The 18,231-nt window shown below is 42.5% G+C and overlaps 1 protein-coding gene across 3 annotated transcripts in view; it reads left to right on the forward strand.

Annotated features, from left to right (window-relative positions):
• SPATA13 (spermatogenesis associated 13) overlaps window positions 1-18,231 on the forward strand; it is a 144,167-nt gene that overhangs the window by 77,852 nt on the left and 48,084 nt on the right. For 2 of the 3 annotated variants that reach the window (XR_005378457.1, XM_038573468.1), the window contains exons 3-4: window positions 8,209-8,574; window positions 10,315-10,459. Coding sequence is in view for 2 of the 3 variants with exons in the window: in XM_038573468.1 (XP_038429396.1) it covers window positions 8,209-8,574; window positions 10,315-10,459 (511 nt within the window). In the remaining variant the exon portion in view is untranslated. Of the gene's footprint in view, window positions 1-4,593; window positions 4,736-8,208; window positions 8,575-10,314; window positions 10,460-18,231 lie in introns of those variants that run through there. The other variant, XM_038573469.1, reaches the window with a different exon arrangement.

Genomic DNA, 18,231 nt, shown 5'->3' on the forward strand with positions numbered 1-18,231 from the left:
AGGGAGCCTGACGTGGGACTCGATCCTGGGTCTCCAGGGTCACACCCTGGGCTAAAAGCAGGCGCCAAACCACTGAGCCACCCGGGCTGCCCATATAATGGTTTTTATTTTTATTTATTTTATCTTATTTATTTATTTATTTATTTTTATATAATGGTTTTTAAACGTGTCTTTACTCTTAATGAGTCTAGGCATAAATTGCAACCTACAATTCTGTTATTTTCTCTGCTTGTGTGCCAAACCTACGATTGTGTTGCTGTTGATTTGGAGATGGTAGGATGGTTTGGGTTTGTTTTTTTTTTGTTTGTTTTGTTTTTTTTTTTTTTTTGTTTGTTTGTTTTTTTTAGATAAACCCCCAAAATGGAATTCCCCTAAGTGATTATTATGAAGGCCAGGGGAGGAAAGCTCATCACTGGCCCTGTGTTTGCCCAGGGTCAGTGGTAACCCTCCTCCCACAATGTAAGGGAGATGGGTTGGGAGCACAGGGCATAGTCAGGGGGGCCAGGATAGGGTTCATCACAATCATATAGACTTCATTTCTTTATTTTAAATAAGTGAGGATGAGCTCAGCTGCACCGCTTTCTCAGTACAGTGTAACAAGTCAACAGTGTTGAAAATGTTCATAGTTATTTAAGTGCCTTTTTATGTTTATAGAACTGGGCTAAGAGTGTTGAGTTAAATTGTATTCTCCATGAACTTCAAATATTTGCATTTTTAAAAAATTAACTATTTTGCTTATAAAACAAATGGTAGGTTCACTAAGTATATTTTATCATCAGTTTTACACATACAAGGGCAATTGAAGTCCACTATACTCCCCTTTGACTTCAAGAGCCTCAAGCATGAATACATTTTTAAATATTTTTCATACTCTGTCATATTTTTTTTAGCAAATGGCCTATCTATTCCCTGAACCCCAAGGACAAGGTCATAGCTTTCCAGATCATAATAGTTCCTTTTCTTCTCTCTTTTCCTTTAATTTTTAAGAGTTACATCAAAATTACCAGTGTGTGTATAATCTCATTTGATAATAATCAGAACAGGTTTTGGTTAGTCATTTGCTATCAGAATTTCAACAATCCCTAAGGTTCTTAGAAGTTGAAACTTTGTATCTTTAAGATGTAGTATGTTGGTAAACCTGTCACCCAGCATTAGTATGTACTGCTGCCTCTAGCCATGGAAGGAAACCATCAGTAAATGGGTTTCCATTTCTCTTCTGTTTCTCGTAGAGACCTGGGCTAAGTCCAAATCTGGGGTCTGATAAGGGGGAGCGACAAGTTTATGATGGTGTCTGTCCCTTCTGAGGGTGGTCCTTGAACTAGAATGGAGCAAGGTTGAACATGCATGATTTCCTAAGGTGGCTGTTAGTTAAGTGAGGGGTGTTTGGCCATTTACTTAGTTCAGACCAAGTCAGAGGCTCCCTTTCTCTTCTTGCTTGGACAATTTTAGAAGTACCCCCACCTAACTATTTATTCCGTCACTAGCTTAAGTGTGGTAGGAGAAGGCGTGTGAACCCCTGGAAAGTTAGGAGGAGGGAGAATTAGAATGGTTGGGTGGTAGGCGGTCCACTTCTGGAATGCCTCTCCTTGTGCCACTGAAGTTTCCACACACAGACACACACACACACCATCAAGGTGTATAAAAGAAAAGGCAGCTTTGGAGAAAGAAAAATGATTCCACCCACTTGTTCTAAAAATTAAAGATAAGAAACCAAACATGATTCAGTAAGTTAAACAAAACCAAATGTATTTGCAGTTCCATATGTGACCAGTGGAAGGGAAAAGTTCCGCTCTGGCAGTGGCACCTAGAGCAAGAGGGAAGGTGAGATATGATGCGGAACGGGGGAGGAAGCAGCAGAGAGGAAGAGCCGGGGAAGATGTACATACATATGCCTACACCCATGAGTGAGGACCCACAAACAGCCCAGAGAATTCACCAAAGGGGAAGCATAAACCGGAAGTGGAGAGATGTAAAAGAGATAAGCAGGCAGAGGCTCTTTGTGGAGCAACGTGTTGAGGTCTAGTATTTGTGGAAGTTGCTGCTCTGGCTTTTTGCAATAAACCATATTGCCTTTTTCTTTTGTACATCTACAAATGGGGGACATCATGTCTGGTGCTGCCCTTTCAAAGATGAAATTAAGTACCTGATCTCTCTCATATTCTCTTTAATTAAATCCATTGCCTTCTCATGACTAGGTTCTCATCTCCAAAATGGGTGTAATAATGCCTTCTTTACATACCTGAAAATATGATTTTAGGTGGATTATAAATGCAGGTTGATGACAATTTAAGATTTCTAAGTAACTAAGAGTATCTTTTTGGTGTTAAAGTAATAAAAAAAGACAAAAATGTCATCAATGCTCAAACTTTCATCTTTCTAAATATATAAACATTTTCTTGTTCTTACTTTTAACTCCTTAAAATGTAGTAGTTGATCTGGGATCTTATGAATTCCCTCTCTCACTTAAAATTCTAGGACATGTATTTATGATCCACCCCATCCCAAGTACTTTACAATTCAGATTAAAAAAAAAAAAAAACACTTAAAAAAAGGGCTTAGGTCTTTTTGATTATGACACATTAATTTTCATTAAAGGGAAATTAGTTAGAGACATATAGCTTTAAATAGTGAGGTGCATTTTTTAAGCTTTATAATGTGTAAGGCCTAAAATTTCATTTTTCTAGAGTTGGAGCACAGAACTGGTACCATAGACTAGTCTTAAGTGAAGCTGTCTACTGGGAGTTTTGAACTTCCACTCATCTGAGGATTGTGTCAACAGAAATGGATGAGTGGGACTTTATTTTACCTTGTAGGTAAAAGGTAGCATTTCCTTTGATTATGAATGTAGGCAACAAGCCAGAGCAGTTTTATCAACACCTGTGATTTTGTCACCCATAGAAGTCACAGATCTTTTTTACATTTTACAATAGTTTTTGCTGGTATCTTAAAATCTCTTATATTTATCAGTGCTTCAAAAGAATTAGCAATAGGTCTAGGTTCCACTAGATGCATGTTCCACTAGACCTATTGATAGTCTTCTCAATTTATGTGTTTTATATATATTGTTGTTTCAGTTCTTTTAATATTTTGATCATAATCTGATTATAATTTTATCTATTTTATGTATTTAAGATAGTGATTTGGAGAAGGGGTTGAGTCGCTAGCTTTCCCCAACTGGCAAGAGTACCTACAGAGCCTCTCTTCCTGTGATTTCCTTCCCCCACCCCCACCCAAGCAGCTCTACAGCTAAAGGCAGGAGGACCTACCAGATTTCATCTTCTTTCTGTAAAAGTGTATGCCAAGGATGCAGGCCTGCAGAGCGGAAGGGACAGAGATTTTGAAATCAGACAGACCGAGTTATTAGGCGGGACTCTTTCTTTCAGCTCTCCTAACAGGAGCAAGTAATTGCCCTAGTGTCTAAGTGGGTAAAATGTCATGAATAGTTAGCTACTTCCCACGGTGATGGTGAGGATTAGGTAGGGTATCCCGTGCCTGCTACCTGCTGTAGTTCTGGCACATACGGACATTCAGAAGCCACAGCTCTGATTATTATCATTATTGCTGACCCCTTGCAACATGAGATGTTGAGATGTGTTCTTGTCTCACCTCCAGTTCTGTGACTGTACCTGAGTTCCTGATGGTGTTCAGGATGCTGAGAACCTGTGAAAGTGTGAGAGCCTTGCTTATTGTATCAGTATGCATCTTGAGAATATCTTTGGCTCATCCAGTGTAAAAGCTCTGCTTTAGTTAATTTTTTTTCTCATCTTCCCAAAGCACCTTAATTTCCCTGCTTATAGAATTTTCTCCTGAATTACTTTGCTATATGAGTTTCCTAGGGCTACTGTAACAGATTTCCACCAACTAGGCAGCTCAAAACAGGAGGATTTACTCTCATTGTTGTAGAGGCCAGAAGTCTAGCCTCTAGCAGCACAAGCGTTTTGTGGCAGTGCTTGGGGTTTCTTGGCTTAGAGATGTACCCCTCTGATCTCTGCCTCTCCTCTCATATGACTCTTTACTTTTGTATTTGTGTCTAAATTTCCCTCTTTTTCTAAGGACATCAGCCATTGGATTAGGACTCCCCTAATCTAGCATGACTTCATCTTAACTTGATCACATCTATAAAGACTGTATTTCCAAATAAGATCATTTTCATAGGTCCTAGGGGTTAGGGCTTCAACAATACCTTTTAGAGGGGCATAATTCAAGCCATAGCTCTTGATATTTGATCCTCTATACTTTACTTAGACTAAGCTTCTGAATGGATATATGTGACATTCTGGCTTTTTGTCAAGTCTTTTTTCCTCAGTTAATAACTTACTCTCACTGTTGTTTCAAAAAATGTTTTGAAGTGTCTCACTGGAGGTAATTAGACCTATCTTGGCTTTTTACTTTGCGAAGCAAAGAAAGAAATCTTGTAGAGGAAGAAAAAAATTCAGGATTCCTGACTAGGAAAAGTACTCTAAAACTATACAGAGAAGTGAGAGTTAAAAGGGCAGCACTCCACTGCAAAGTTTGTTTACAAAAGTTTGTGACTTGGGTGTGAATTGGCCAATTAAGCTTAGAGCCCTGGACTAGGATTGTGAGAAGCGTCAGCAGACATAGCTCTGGCATGGCCACGTACACCCTCACTGTCCTGTTTTAAAGGCGAGAAAGAATATCAGAGAGCATGGATATGGTCAACTGCTTGTTCCTTCAGTGTATCTGTGGGCCACCACTGCCTGTATCAGAGTCCCAGGTAGGTTATAACTTGTGGAGAGTGGTGGTGGTGGTGGTGGTGGTGGTGGTGGTGGTGGTGGTGGTGGTAGGTGTTTGTAGTTCAGATATAATCACAGTCAAGCTCTGTTCCCTGGAATGAACCTCTGTCATATTTCAAAGTACATAAACTTTGCCAAAGGAAGGTTCAGTTTTAGAATATGCATCAATTCTCATTTATTTTACTAGGAATCTAAGTCTCTTCTGGCTAAGGATCACCACTGTCTTTCCTTTTTTCTCTTTTGCTAGGAGTAAAGTGGACATTTCAATTGTATATATTATTCTGTTAACTAATTTTTGCAATTCCTAGAACATTCAGTACCACTAAGAAAGGCTGTTTTCTCCTTTTGTTCTTTGGTGGGACTCTATAAATAGTTCTAGGAGAATTATAGTGGGTTCTTATGTGTACCCCCTGGTGGGAATAGTAGCTGACACTCGAGGTATGACGTGTTAAAGAAACCATCCTGTGCACGTCTCCTGCCCTCTGATTTCCTGCTTTGAGAATACCTGCCTTTATGTAGCCTCCTCACTTCCTGGAGTATGTTTTGGTCTCAGAAGGATTTCTTACCTGAACAACTAAGACAGCCTCCTGTCTTCCTATACCCATTTCCTTATTTTCCTGTCTGCATCAGCAAGACTTTAGTGAGGCATGCTGCATGTTGCATTAAGTGCAAGAAAACAAAACAAAAAAAACACAAAAAACAGAAAACCACCCGAAAAAACAACAAAAACAAAAAGCAACAACCCAAAGAACAACAACAACAAAAAGCTGCACGTAGATTTGTTACCAGTTAGACTACTGCCTGTAATTTTGTCTTGCTTCTGGTTTTCTAACACCTTGTTTCTGAACCTTCTTATCACAGGTTGATAATATAAATGGACCTATTCTTGACTGCTTAAATTGTGCCATTTGGTTTAATAATAACTTGTGTTTCATATGTAATCAAAAAATATTAATGTTTTCTTGATTTCTCATGTTTTCCCATGGTGGTGTTAGAGAGGAGAGACTTTTCCTCCACCCTCTTAGGCTTAGTACATGGGGGTGTATAGAATTGAACTGCCAAAAGGCAGATTAGAAGAGAAAAGACAGGTTTTTATTCCTGTAAGTAAGTGGGAGTTTACAGGAAAAAGTGACTCCAGGAAGTGATAAGAATTGGGGGCATTTGTATTTCTTACTAGAGGAAGGGGAGGTGGAGAAGACTTGGGAAACCCAATAATTGAGGAAAGATAAATGGGCCTGTGGAAGAGCAGATGGGAGGTCTGATAGTTTTGTGGCAACGTCTGCTGAGGCCAGGTCTTCTCTTCTCAACTGATAAGAGTCAAATCTTCCCTCATTGGAAGAAAGAAAATCCTATCTCAAGATAGTGGATTTATGACAATTGAGTTCTTTTGGGAAGCTCTGGCTTCAGGCAAATAAGGGAGTTCAGAAGAAAAAAAAAGTCTATTCTTGAATACCTTGAGCTCAGAAGAGTTTTTATGCTATGGTGGTGTATTCTAGACCTCTCAGTGGTCACATGGTTTAAACATGAAGTTCCATGCAGTCAGAATCCACAGACAGCAAGGTAAGTGATGATTGCCAGAACTTACTTGCTTTTGAGCAGAGGTGACTTGGTACAGTGGGGAAATTTTGTGGTATCTTGGGAACAGAAATTATAAGACCCACGTTCAGTGTCTGTCTTACTGTGTGGCCGTAGGCAAGTCCCTTCCTTTCTAGAGGTTTGGTTTTCCTAATTTGAAAAATGATGGCAGTGCAGTAGAGCATCTGTAAATTCCTTTCTGCTTTCTTTGCTCTTCATCAGATTTTTCATAGTGCAGTGGATCCTTGAACAACATAGGTTTGAACTGTGCAGGTCCACTTACATGCAGATTTTTAAAAATTATTTATAAATACAGTACAATGCTGGAAATGTATTTTCCTTATGATTTTTTTGATAACATCTTTTTTTTTCTTTAGCTTATAGTATTATAAAAACATAGTTTATACTATGTATAACATACCAAATATGTGTTGATTGTTATTGGTAAGACTTCCAGCCAACAGTAGACCGTTAGTAAAGTTTGGAGGAAGCCAAAAGTTACATGCAGATTTTTGACTGTGCCAGGGGCAGCACTTCTAACTCCTGTGTTGCTTAGATGTCAACTGTGTATGATCTTAGGGACCTCCGAGGCACATGGGATTGAAAATTACAGGAACCATATTTGAGGTCTCGATTGCCACTGTTGGGCGAGCAGCATGATCTTTTGGGCCCGTCCTGGGGGCAGTGTCGGGCTGCCTGGGGCAGTTCTGCAGGCTGTCTGCAGGTCTGCCCTGCCCTCGAGAGACATCTCTTCCTGTTCTCTTCCCTGGGTTCTGGTCTGTTTTTATTTTTCATTTTATTTTTAAATAATAACCAGAGATGGGAGAAACTGGAGGTGCCCAGGCTCACAGGCATGTGTTTCCTGTAGAACTATGCAGCAGCCTTCCTCTGAACCCAGACTTTGAGGGGTATGCTGACGGAGAGGTTATCTGGCAGGCAGGGCTGAATCTGGGCATGCTTATTCTACACACTGCTTTTTAAGAGCAGTAATTAACTGTGGCTGATAAGGGCTATCTCACTTATCATTGTTACAGCATTTCATCCACACAAGGACCCATTATTTATTCCCCAGTGAAGAGCTACAGAACTGAATCCTCAGACCTTAAGTAACTGGCCTGAGGTTACAAAGGTAGGTAGTGGCCCAGGCTGATTTACACAGAAGGCTGTACATTTCCAACCTCATGGTTTTTTGCTGGTACACTGCATGTCTCTGAAAACAGTATTTGAATAGTTTGAAAGTGTTGCCTAGTTTAGGACCACAGACTTGCCAGCTGTGGGATTGTCTAGTCCTGAAAGGTCAGTTGTTCCTTGTCCTGGTCACACAGCTAGTTAGTAGCCTGATCTAGTTCTTGGAATCCTAGTTCAGTGCTCTACCCAAAAGACCCAAGTCCTTGAGTGTCAGGCGCTAACAGCCCAGACTTACTTTTATTAAAGCACATCCTATTTTTAAAGATTATTGCAAGAAAATACCTTAGAGCAGCAGTGTAAGGTATTACACATTCATTTCTCCTTTTGGAGTTCTGCATTTCCCCATGCTGTTGTTATGTGTGTTTTTGGGCGACACTGTAGTTCCTTCTTTCTAGCAACTTGCAATGGAACTGATTTCCTTAATAACTTTTATCATAAGCCATCACTGGTCACCATACATCACTATTTAGATTATGGTTTTAATTCAGCCTCCAGTTAAAGATGATTTGCTTATTTTAATGCACAGTGCAGTTATGTCTTCCTGTTAGACAAATAACTTTTTAAAACAAACAAGTACATCAATAAGGCCTTAAGGCAGGGCCAAAGAGGCTGGGAGGGGAGTGTATGGCTTGTTCTCTTTCAATACCTTCCTGGATCTTGGTGCTCACCTAACTTGTTCACATTTGAAAAGGTCATGACAGAGGAATCCTGGAGGCGGGGCTCATCCCGAGATGAAGAAAGGACAGAGTCTCAGAGGATCACCAGGAGGAAATGGGGTTCTGGGAGAAGATCAAGGCCCCGACCACTCTCTGACTATGGCCAGCTGGCCCATCGAAGTCTGTCTATTCCTGAAGATTCAATTGCTGTAGACCCCCAGAAAGAGGACACCTCGGAGGGGGACCACCAGCCAAACACGGCCCCCATAGTCCCTGCAGACCAGAACCCTGCTGTGGGCTGCCCCAGAGGAAGCCGGAGAAGACGCCCCATCTCTGTGATAGGCGGGGTCAGCTTCTATGGGAACAGCCAGACAGAGGAAATAGAGAGTCTTCTAGCCCAAGTAAGATCTGGTGTGCTTCTACCAAAGCAAACCAAGTCCTCCAGCTTCCTGGCCTTTGTTCTCCTCTGTAAACTAAACAGGCCACTGATTTTCTTTCTTCTCTCTGCCTCAAGGACGACAGACTCCCAATCTTTCTTCCTGACTTTGAAAGCACGCATGAATTAAACTAACCGTCTGACGTGTGGATGCCTTTTACTAATCTTCTGTCTTTCCTGGAATCTCAAACAGTATGTGAAACTAGTTTGCCGTTTGTTCTAAATCACCTGAGATCTTAATAAGGAAAAAGTAGCAGTGCACATTTAGTGAGCTTCCTGAAAGAAGTTCTTGAAAGAGAAAGTGTCCTCCAATGTTAAAATGTAAAGATAAGAAGAAAATAAGAAATCGGTTCTTTAGGAGCTAAGGAAATCATTTTCCTACCATTTTTTAACTCTTTACATTCAAGTTGCTGCTTTGCAACTGCTTTACCAATAGATTAAAAATCTTTATCTTTTCCCCTTAGTAATTCAACAAGTACTTACAGTTACCCAAAGAACACTTTGAGTCTACAAAACATTTAAATAAAGGCCCTGTTCAGGAGGAGTGTATGCTAATGGTGAGACCCAGCCATAGTCAGGGGTTCCCAGAATAGTATATAAGTAAGTGCCCAGTTTTACTTTTTGAGCTTGCTAGCTGATATCTTAAGTGACTCAAAATATTCTCTTAAAGGGGAAAATCTATGTTAGTATTGGATTTTATATTTACATTCTCCCCGTAGAGCCCAGCCTGATGCCTTGTTTATAGGAAGTGCTCAAATACCTCTTGTTTAATAGAGTTCAATTGAATTGTATTCTTAAGATAAAAAATTAAATGGAAGAATACCGTGAACTTTTTGTGGTATTGAGATGAGCTATATGCTAGGAAATAATTCTGAACCAAAACAAACTGTAATCTGTTTTAACTTAAAACACAGTGTGGGGAAAATCGAAAGCACTTCGAAATCATTTCACTTTGGAGCATCAAGAAGGAATGTGGTATGATAACTTTATGTACTGTAAGCTCATTTAGGGAATTGGGTGGAAAATACTAAGAAAACCTAAGGAAAGCATAAACCAACTTGACCTTCGCTGTATAGAGATCATTCACATGGGAAAATCAACAGGGTACATAGGTGATTCTAAACAGACCTGGGTAAATTCATGGAAAACCAACTCTTCTTTTAAACAAAGCTTATTTGTCATGATAGTTTAGGTAAGGAACATTTGTATTCCACAAACACATACCTAGTGCCTGCATGTGGATGTCCCTGATGGGTGTGCCAGTCGAGGCTGTCATCCAGGACTGGGTCTTTGGCACCGTGTGCTTCCCCTCGAGGCGGCTGCCGGGAACACATCTTCTTACCCTTCTGCCTCTGCATCTGTGTGAGAAAGCCACCACTTCCTAAATCTGCTTTTCTTCTTCTTGGACACGTTGCTCTTACTAGAGTATTAGCCTTTGGTACGTTACTGACAAATAAGATGAAATGTGTGCCGTGAGGTAAGAGCTCTTGAGTCGATACTGGTTTTCTAAAATCTTGGAATAATTCATCACAACTGAGCCCCAGTGCAGCCTGAAGCTCTTGCCACGATTTGGAGAAAGTGTTTCACATGTGTGAGTGGCTTGGAGGTGACGGCGCCGACCTGCTCACTGCTGTGCGTGTGAAGAGCTTTGCAGGAGGTGCCACTTCCTGGCATCCCCTCACAGCGTTTTGCTTTCCTTTTGTAGCCGGCAGCCAGGCCTCCCGTGCCAGCTCACCAGGTGCTGCCCTACAAGGCGGTTTCGGCCCGCTTGCGGCCCTTCACCTTTTCCCAGAGCACCCCCATTGGGCTGGACCGCGTGGGACGCCGGCGGCAGATGCGAGCATCCAATGGTGAGTTTTTCAGGCCCACCCTGTTCAGGGGTCCCTTTTTAGAAACTGCTGTGGAGTCCTCTGTTGGACTGTTTTCAGTGAAACAAATGTGCCCATTCGAATGGGCACCTCTCCACTGCCTCTGGGCCCGGTTGTTATTCAGCTGGGAGTGAGGAGGGCTTGCCTCAGGGTCTGCTCATGCAGGCGTGGGGGTGTCGTCAGCCCTTCCGGGGTGGGTGCTCTGTGTCATCACAGTGACCCCACTTGAGAAGTTTGCTCCCCTCATCTGTGTATCTAAGTTCCTGTAGGTGGAGAGTTAAGAATGGAGTCCCAGGCATATGTCTGAACCTTTCTGAAGCATTTTCCGGGTGTTTGAGATTTGCAGATGCTGTTTTGAACACCAAAGAAAAGTTTGTCTAATACAGGAGTTAATATGCTGTCACAGTACTTGTCCAGTAAATGCTTGTTGATTTGAATTAATAACCGCATGTTTTCGGAATGATGTTTACATTCTTAAAAAATAAAATCTTCCCCTCTGCCAATATTCATGTCAGGACCAATCAGCTGGTCAGATAATGAATGGCATGGACCAGAGTAACAAGAGCCAACATTTATTGAGGACTTACCGTGTGGCAGACTGCCCCATGTGCTCCGATATATTAGCCTATTTGATCTTCGTTAACTACCTGCCATGTTAGATGCTATTATTCTCATTTTTACAGATGAAAAAGCCCAGGTATATATGGGTCACCTGCCTTAGGTCACTCAGGAGGGGGCAGAAATGAGATTTGAGTCTACAAATAGAACTTCTAATACTAAGTGGTTCATTTTTAACCACTGAACTATGCTGCCTCTTGAAAGAGGTGCAGCCGACCCTAATGATTATAGCTGCAATGGCAGTTTCCTGTCTTACTTTTAGAAATGAATATCATGTGGTGAGCATGAGAGTAAGAGCTGGACATTAGGAAGCCTGGCTGCTGGCTGCAGCAGCACCACCACCTCGCTGTGTGGGCACATCCTGCGTGTGATGGTGGCAACGGAAATTGTAAGATGGGGTGAGGTTTAAACAGACTTGAAGAAAGTGGAGGGTGTCACTTGAAGAACTGAAATTCTGGGGAGGGAAGGAGGGAGGCAGGGAAAAGATGGTTCAAGGAAGGGAAAGAGAGCAAGGAGGTATGGACTCCCTGGCCAAGGAAGACATTTCTAAGGAAAGGCAAAAGGATGATGACTGGTGACCAAAAATGGGGACAAGAAGGTCTCTGATGGATTCTGACACAGAAATTGTCGAGGACCGTGTTACACTGAGTGGTGAGAGGTCAGGGAGTTGGTGAATGGTGAGGGAATGTTACCGCCCCACATGGTGTCGCCATGGTTTCTAACTCGTATCACATGTACTGGGAGGACTCAAGGTGGGACTTGCCGGTGGAGGTTGAGGAAATCTGTGAACATCTCATGACGTTGTCAGTCTTTCAACCCAGTAGGATAGAGACCTGGGAGTCATCGCTCCCCTCCTCATGGAGTCACTAGGTCCCATTCATTGACTCTCAGGATCACCTTGCTTCTCAGTCTCCTTAACCCTTCCCCTCACAGCCACCTCATCACCTCCTTGAGGCCAAGCTTCATACACTCTCTAGTCAGAGCCACTGTTCATGTTCAACTCTTTCCCACCATTGGAATCAAGCCCCAGTTCCTTAAATGAGTTTATGGACTTTTGTGCAACCGGAGTGTCACTTTCCATCTGTTTTTCTCCCTTCTCCTGCCAGAGCTTGCCATCCAGTCTTCCTGCATCTGCTGTAGGCTTTCACACTCCCTTCGCGCTTCTCACATTGCCCCCGCTGTCTAGAACTCCCTTCTTTCCCATTGGCGTATGTCAACGTTCTTCCCATTCAGAATTCAAAACCCATTCACTTGTGTGCCCTTGGAGACAAAGTGCATTCATTGTCTTCCTTCTGCAAAGCCGCTTAGCCCCAGGCCTCATGGTCATCCATCTCTAGTGACGTTTTCAGAAAGTTATCCAAAAGGAGAAAAAAAGCTATATGCACAAGTTATTCTTCACAATATGGTGTAGGCACAAAAGTCAAAGTGAATGTCCAGTTATGGCAGACCAGTGAGTTGGGGTGTTGCATGAGCCACTACCTCAGAACAGTTGACAACATCGACAGGAAAACAGTGCAACAACATGAAAAATGACAGCTACAATTTTAAAGTGAGGGGAAAAAAAAGAAAAGAAAATCATATATATTGTATGAGTTTGCTAAGGCTGCTGTAGCAAGGTGCCACAAACCAGGTGGCTTAAATAGCAGGAATTTGTGTCTCAGCACTGAAGGCTAGGAGTCAGATGAAGACGTTGGCAGGGGTGGTTGCTCCTCTGTGCTGGCTTCTGATTGTCTCGGGTGCCTTGTGCTCTGGCATGTAGAGAAAGGCACAAAGTATTGCCTTTCTCCCTGCCTACATATTCACATGGCTTTCTCCCTGAATTAGGGCCCACTCTAATAATCTCCTCTTAATTTGATCATCTACTCAGACCTTATTTCCAAATAAGGTTACTTTGACGGTATTGAGGTTAGCATGTCAGCATCTCTATAGGGATGTAATTCAGTCTATAACATCTACCACGATTACAACAATATATGACATGTACACATGTGTTCAAAGATTTAACAGGAATGTGCAACACTGAAGACAGTGTAGTTAACATGGAAGGACTGTTGGTGATCGCTCCTCCAACCCTGTATATATACAAACAGCTGATTTCTGTACTTCCTGTACCAGTGTTTGATTTTGACTTTAACGTTCTTCTGTTGAGAAGCAACAAAAACAAACTTTGACCAGCTTAAGCCAAAAGAGAACTTATTGGAACGGTGTCAGATGTCCCCAGAGTTGTTAATTGTTGAGCTTGAACACTTGAATGGCTAGAGAACCAGTCTGGGAAGTGGATGACCTTCGGGGTTGTTCCTGGGAACCAAGGAACCACATGGAAGAAGCTGAGGGAGGATGTAGCAGGAGGGCATAGTGCCACTGCCGGGAGTAGTTGAAGGCCAACTGTTCCCTCTGTCCTTCAGTCAAGATAGACTCTTTCACTCAAGAGTCCCAGGATTGAGAAAATCAATTCTTGAAGCTTAGGTGACGTGTCTACCTCCTGGTGGCACTGGAACAGGGTGAAGGGCTGGGTGTCTCCAGAGACCCTTTGCCTTCCATTGTAGAAGGCAAGTCCATGGATTCCCTGTCACAGCGGCCGAACACAGTGGAAAGGAGGTCATTCCCCTAGAGGAAATCTGAGTAGTATTAGAAATAGAGAGTCTGGACAGGTTCTCCATTGTTCATTCATTTGTTCATATATTCAGTAACAATTGAGCACTTACTGTGTGCCAGGTGGCATCAGTGAACAGAACAAAGCCCTTAAGTCACATTCTAGTGAGGGGATAATGAATTAACAAGTGACCATATAACAGAGCAGGTGGTCCTATAAAGAAAAAATGAAGCAGGGTGGAGGGTGTCCATTTTATTTTAAAATGTCATTCTAATGTGATGCCCTATCCCATGTATAATTAAAAACCCTCTCCCTCCTTCTCTAGAAGGAGACACCCCAAAAGCTCATCAATTACTACAAACCTCTCCTGAGTCTAGGCCCTCCAGAGTAATAGCCATTTCTTTTCCAGTCCTGTCGCAATGCCTTTTCCATTTTGTATACCCAGAGGTACATGTAAGCAACATACCCTTTCGTAGTGGAAAGAGGTGGGGGAGGAAAGGAAATAGAAAATACATAAATATCATGTATACATACATGATACCACAAAAGGAAATTTCTCTCTTCTGCACCTTGTTGCAAGGCCATATGTGCTACTGACTCTGCTCATCTAGTTCCTGTATCATGCTCTGTCTTGGCTCCTGCCCAGGACCTTACCTGGTAGTGTTCTTTGCCAACTGAAGTGGCCCAGACCTTCCCTCTGTGGTGTGGAGCTATTAGCGGTCCTGCTTGCTTAGAAATGCTCTGACCTTTTTTTTAAGACTCCTCCCTTAGTCAGAAATTAGTCGATCTATAAAAATATGTGGAACACCTGCCAGGTACTGGTTTTACCATTTGGAATATAGCAGAGGATAAAGCATCACAAAGTTCACATTCTAGCACTGAAACCAATTCAGTGAGTCAGTAAATACCCTTGTCTCATCCCCTCCCTTAGTCAAGACTCAGTCAGTCTGTAAAAATGTGTGGAGCATCAACCTGAGCCTGCCAGGCACCAGTTTTACCATTTGGAAGACAGCAGAGGATAAAGCATTGCAAAGTGCACATCCTAGCATTGAAACCAGGTCCCTAAGTCAGTAAATACCCTTATCACAGGTGGTAATGAATGCTCCAGAGACAATGAACATGGGTGATGTGGTAGGGAGTGTAGGACTGGGCCCAGCAGAGGGTGACCTAGTGTCCCTAAGGAGCTGACACTGGAGTGGAGGCTTGAAAGATGAGCCAAAGATCTGAGGGAGGAGTGGTCCCAGTGGAAGGAACATCAGGTGCCCAAAGTTCGGCTGGAACTTGGTGTGTCTGAGGGTTCAGTGAGAGGGCCAGGGTGGCCAGAGTTCAGGAAACAAGGGCAGGAGCAGAGGGCGTTGCAGTCTGGCGGGGAGGCTGCGGCCGGATAAAAAGGGCATTGCAGGTCTCGGGTAGGACTTACAGTTATTCTAAGTGAAACGGGAAGCCATCGCCAGCCCGGCAGTGATAGGCACTGATTGAAGCTTTCGAGGGGAAGAACAGTTTGAGGGAGAAAAGGCAGAGGAAGGGAGACTGGCTTGGAGGTTGTTGCATAAGTCCAGTTGAGCAATGGTGGTGGCACTGACCACAAAAGACATCCGGGTCTGTCTTGGGTGCTTATTTGCCCAGTGCGTAGGGAGGTGAAAGTGGCCGCCTTGGTTCTAATCCAGTGGGGCTAGGCCTATGAATTCCAGTGGGAGTGCTTCTCTCTTGGGAGAAGAAATTCAGTTTCGACAGGGCAGAGTTACTGAATAGGAAGAAAATATTTTGCAAATATATTATTAAGTCATCATAAGCGGCGACCCCCGGGCCTGCCCTTTGTTTCTGGACACATCTGTTTTGGCTATGGGTGAACATCAACTTACCAGGCACTGGTTCACATGCACACACACCCCATCCAAGACAGCTTCACAACTTCAATCTGTGTCCCCACGCCATCTCCAGAACTTCGTGTCCATTAGGCCATGATTGTATGCTTCTGGACGATAACAGGATAAAACTTGTGGCACTTGCACGCACTGGTCTGTCCCTGTACTTCTCACACTGAGGTCCTCTGGTAGAAGCATGGTAGTATGAGGTGCCATGACAGTGTATGAGGCCTTCGGTGACATTCCGGCAGAGGTCTCACAGGTAAGGAAAACAAATCCAGATCTAGAATAAATGTCTTTCCCACTAAGAACAGATCATCTACTCCTCTATTATGAAAAGGGTCCATTGTAATCAGCTTTCCACAAGGAGCTGTCTGGTTCCTTCAAGGAACCATATCATTAACTTTGTTGAGAGGGACACCCTGTGGTTTAGCCCAGGCTTGGCATCCATTTCTGCCACCATGGCCTTTTTTTTTTTTTTTTTTCTTTTTTTTCTCTCCTGAACCTACTGAGTAAGCATCAAGATGACTAGGAACAAAGATTGGCGTTTACAGAGTGGAACACAGTGTTCACACAATTATTAATCAGGCTCTTTTGCAATCAGATTCATGTGGGACACAACTGGACATTCATATGGGACAGATGATTTATCGTGCTTTGAGTGTGTTCTGGTGTATCTAATCGTACTCCTTTCCCAAACCTGTCCATTACCTATTTTGTTCTTTCAGATTACCCAAGCCATTCAGCCACGTCATTGTCCTAGCCATCTATCCACACAAGCTAAATCCCTGCTGGGACCCTCTCTCCTCTCAGTCAGAAAGGATTCAGAAGAATTATCACTTAGATTTTATTACAGGGGGTATAGTTTCTGGGGGCACAGTTACCAGATAAATACTGGAAGCACCCTTTTAAGAAAGCTGGAAGGAAGAGTTGTCACTGTGGGATACCTATCTACCCAACTGTGGGTCACCTGTCTTCTGCTTCATGAAGAATCTCTGAGTCTGGAAACTAGCTGAGATCCGGGAGCTGTGTGAGGGCCCTTGAGTTTCTGTCATGGTTTCTGTCACCAGGTTTACAGATTTCCTACTGTACGAATCAACTAATATTTCAATGCAGTTACTCATCACTTTTGTTCCTGCAGATCCTGTGATAAGTTAAGCATAGCCAGAAATCATGTGGGTCAACCATTCCAATGACTGAGCTGGCCCTGCTGCCAGTAGAAGAGCTATGCCCTTTTTCCTGTGACATATGTCCCACCTCCATGGAGGTCCTGGGCCTCATTGCAACAGAAGCATCTCTCACTGACTTCCCCAATGACTTCCCCTTGCCTAGACAGATAAGCAGTACCGTGCTCACAAAAGTTGCTGCCACTTCCATCATCTAGTTTGGGAGACAGAGCCCAGGGGATGATGAGTCCGATGGACTAGCTCCAGCCTTTATCTTCTGGTATTTGCACTTCTTCCTTCCTACGTGCCAAGAGCTGGCCTCTCCACTGCTGTAAGAGTGGGCCAGGACTTGGTCCAGATCTATAGCCCATCAAAGTGCTGGGATGATAGCCAGCTCCATGAGCCTAGGAGTTGAGTGTATGATCTCTGGTAGATGTCATCCAAATGGATAAATTTGGTTTAATCTAAATTACGTTTGGTAAATGCAGTGTTTGGATCCTGATACCAATAAATAAAAAGATCATTTTGAGATAAGTGAGGAAATTTTCACATGGACTGAGAATCCAGCAAAGGAATTCTTGTTCATTTTGTTAGTTGAGATCATGATAGTGTAGTTATTTTTAAGTCCTTAGGTGTTATGGGTACATACTAAAATATTTTTTGCATGAAACATAATACATGAGATTTGTTTTAAAATAATCCAAAAAGCTCCTGAGAAAGGTTGGAAAAAAAAAAAAGGTAAAGTATTGATAATTGTGGGTTCATCCTTTAATTTCTCTACTTTTGTGTTTGTTTGAAATTTATCTTACAAGTTTTAAAAACAGTGAAAGTATGTTTCCTCCTCCCTGGTCAGATACTCCCCAAATCTGCAAATTGAGAAATGCCCACAACTAAATTTTCCTCAAAATGTAGAAATTAGCAAATTAGTTTAAGAAATGAAGACTTACTCTTTTCCGGTGGAGGTGAGCTCTCTCCTCTCAGCACTTCACGGCAGTGTGCTCTGCTCCTGTCTACTAGCACTTCTTTCTTACTTCAGTTAGAGTACTGTCTTACCTCCTTACTAAATACCCTTACAGTCTGTGAAGGTCACATGCAGTACTCCTCAGTAATGTTTATTGATCCTATGGGTGTGGTATTGAAATAATAGAATCTGGATCAGGAATCACAATGGCACTCATAAGTGCTTCTATAAAATTCATGAATGAGAGGCTGCCAACCTATAAAAACTTTATTGCTTTGCTGGTGATGGTATTTGTGGTCCTTCTTCCTCCTTGGGTCTTGGCAAGCACATCTGCACTGCGATATCTTTTTCTCAGGGAGTTTTCTTTGCTGTCTTTTGCTTTCTTTTAATGAAGCTTTAGTCTTACATCCAAGGCAACGTATTATGTCACAGCCTACTTGCCCATATTTACTTTGGATTCCAGCCTTACGTCCTTCCTTACTAGTGTGTATTGATCAGAAGTCAAATTTGATCACTTTCTAAAATTCTTCTTGTCATGTCTACTCATCCTT

This window comes from Canis lupus, chromosome 25 (assembly GCF_011100685.1).
Source record: "Canis lupus familiaris isolate Mischka breed German Shepherd chromosome 25, alternate assembly UU_Cfam_GSD_1.0, whole genome shotgun sequence".
In the NCBI taxonomy this organism is placed as follows: Eukaryota; Metazoa; Chordata; class Mammalia; order Carnivora; family Canidae; genus Canis; species Canis lupus.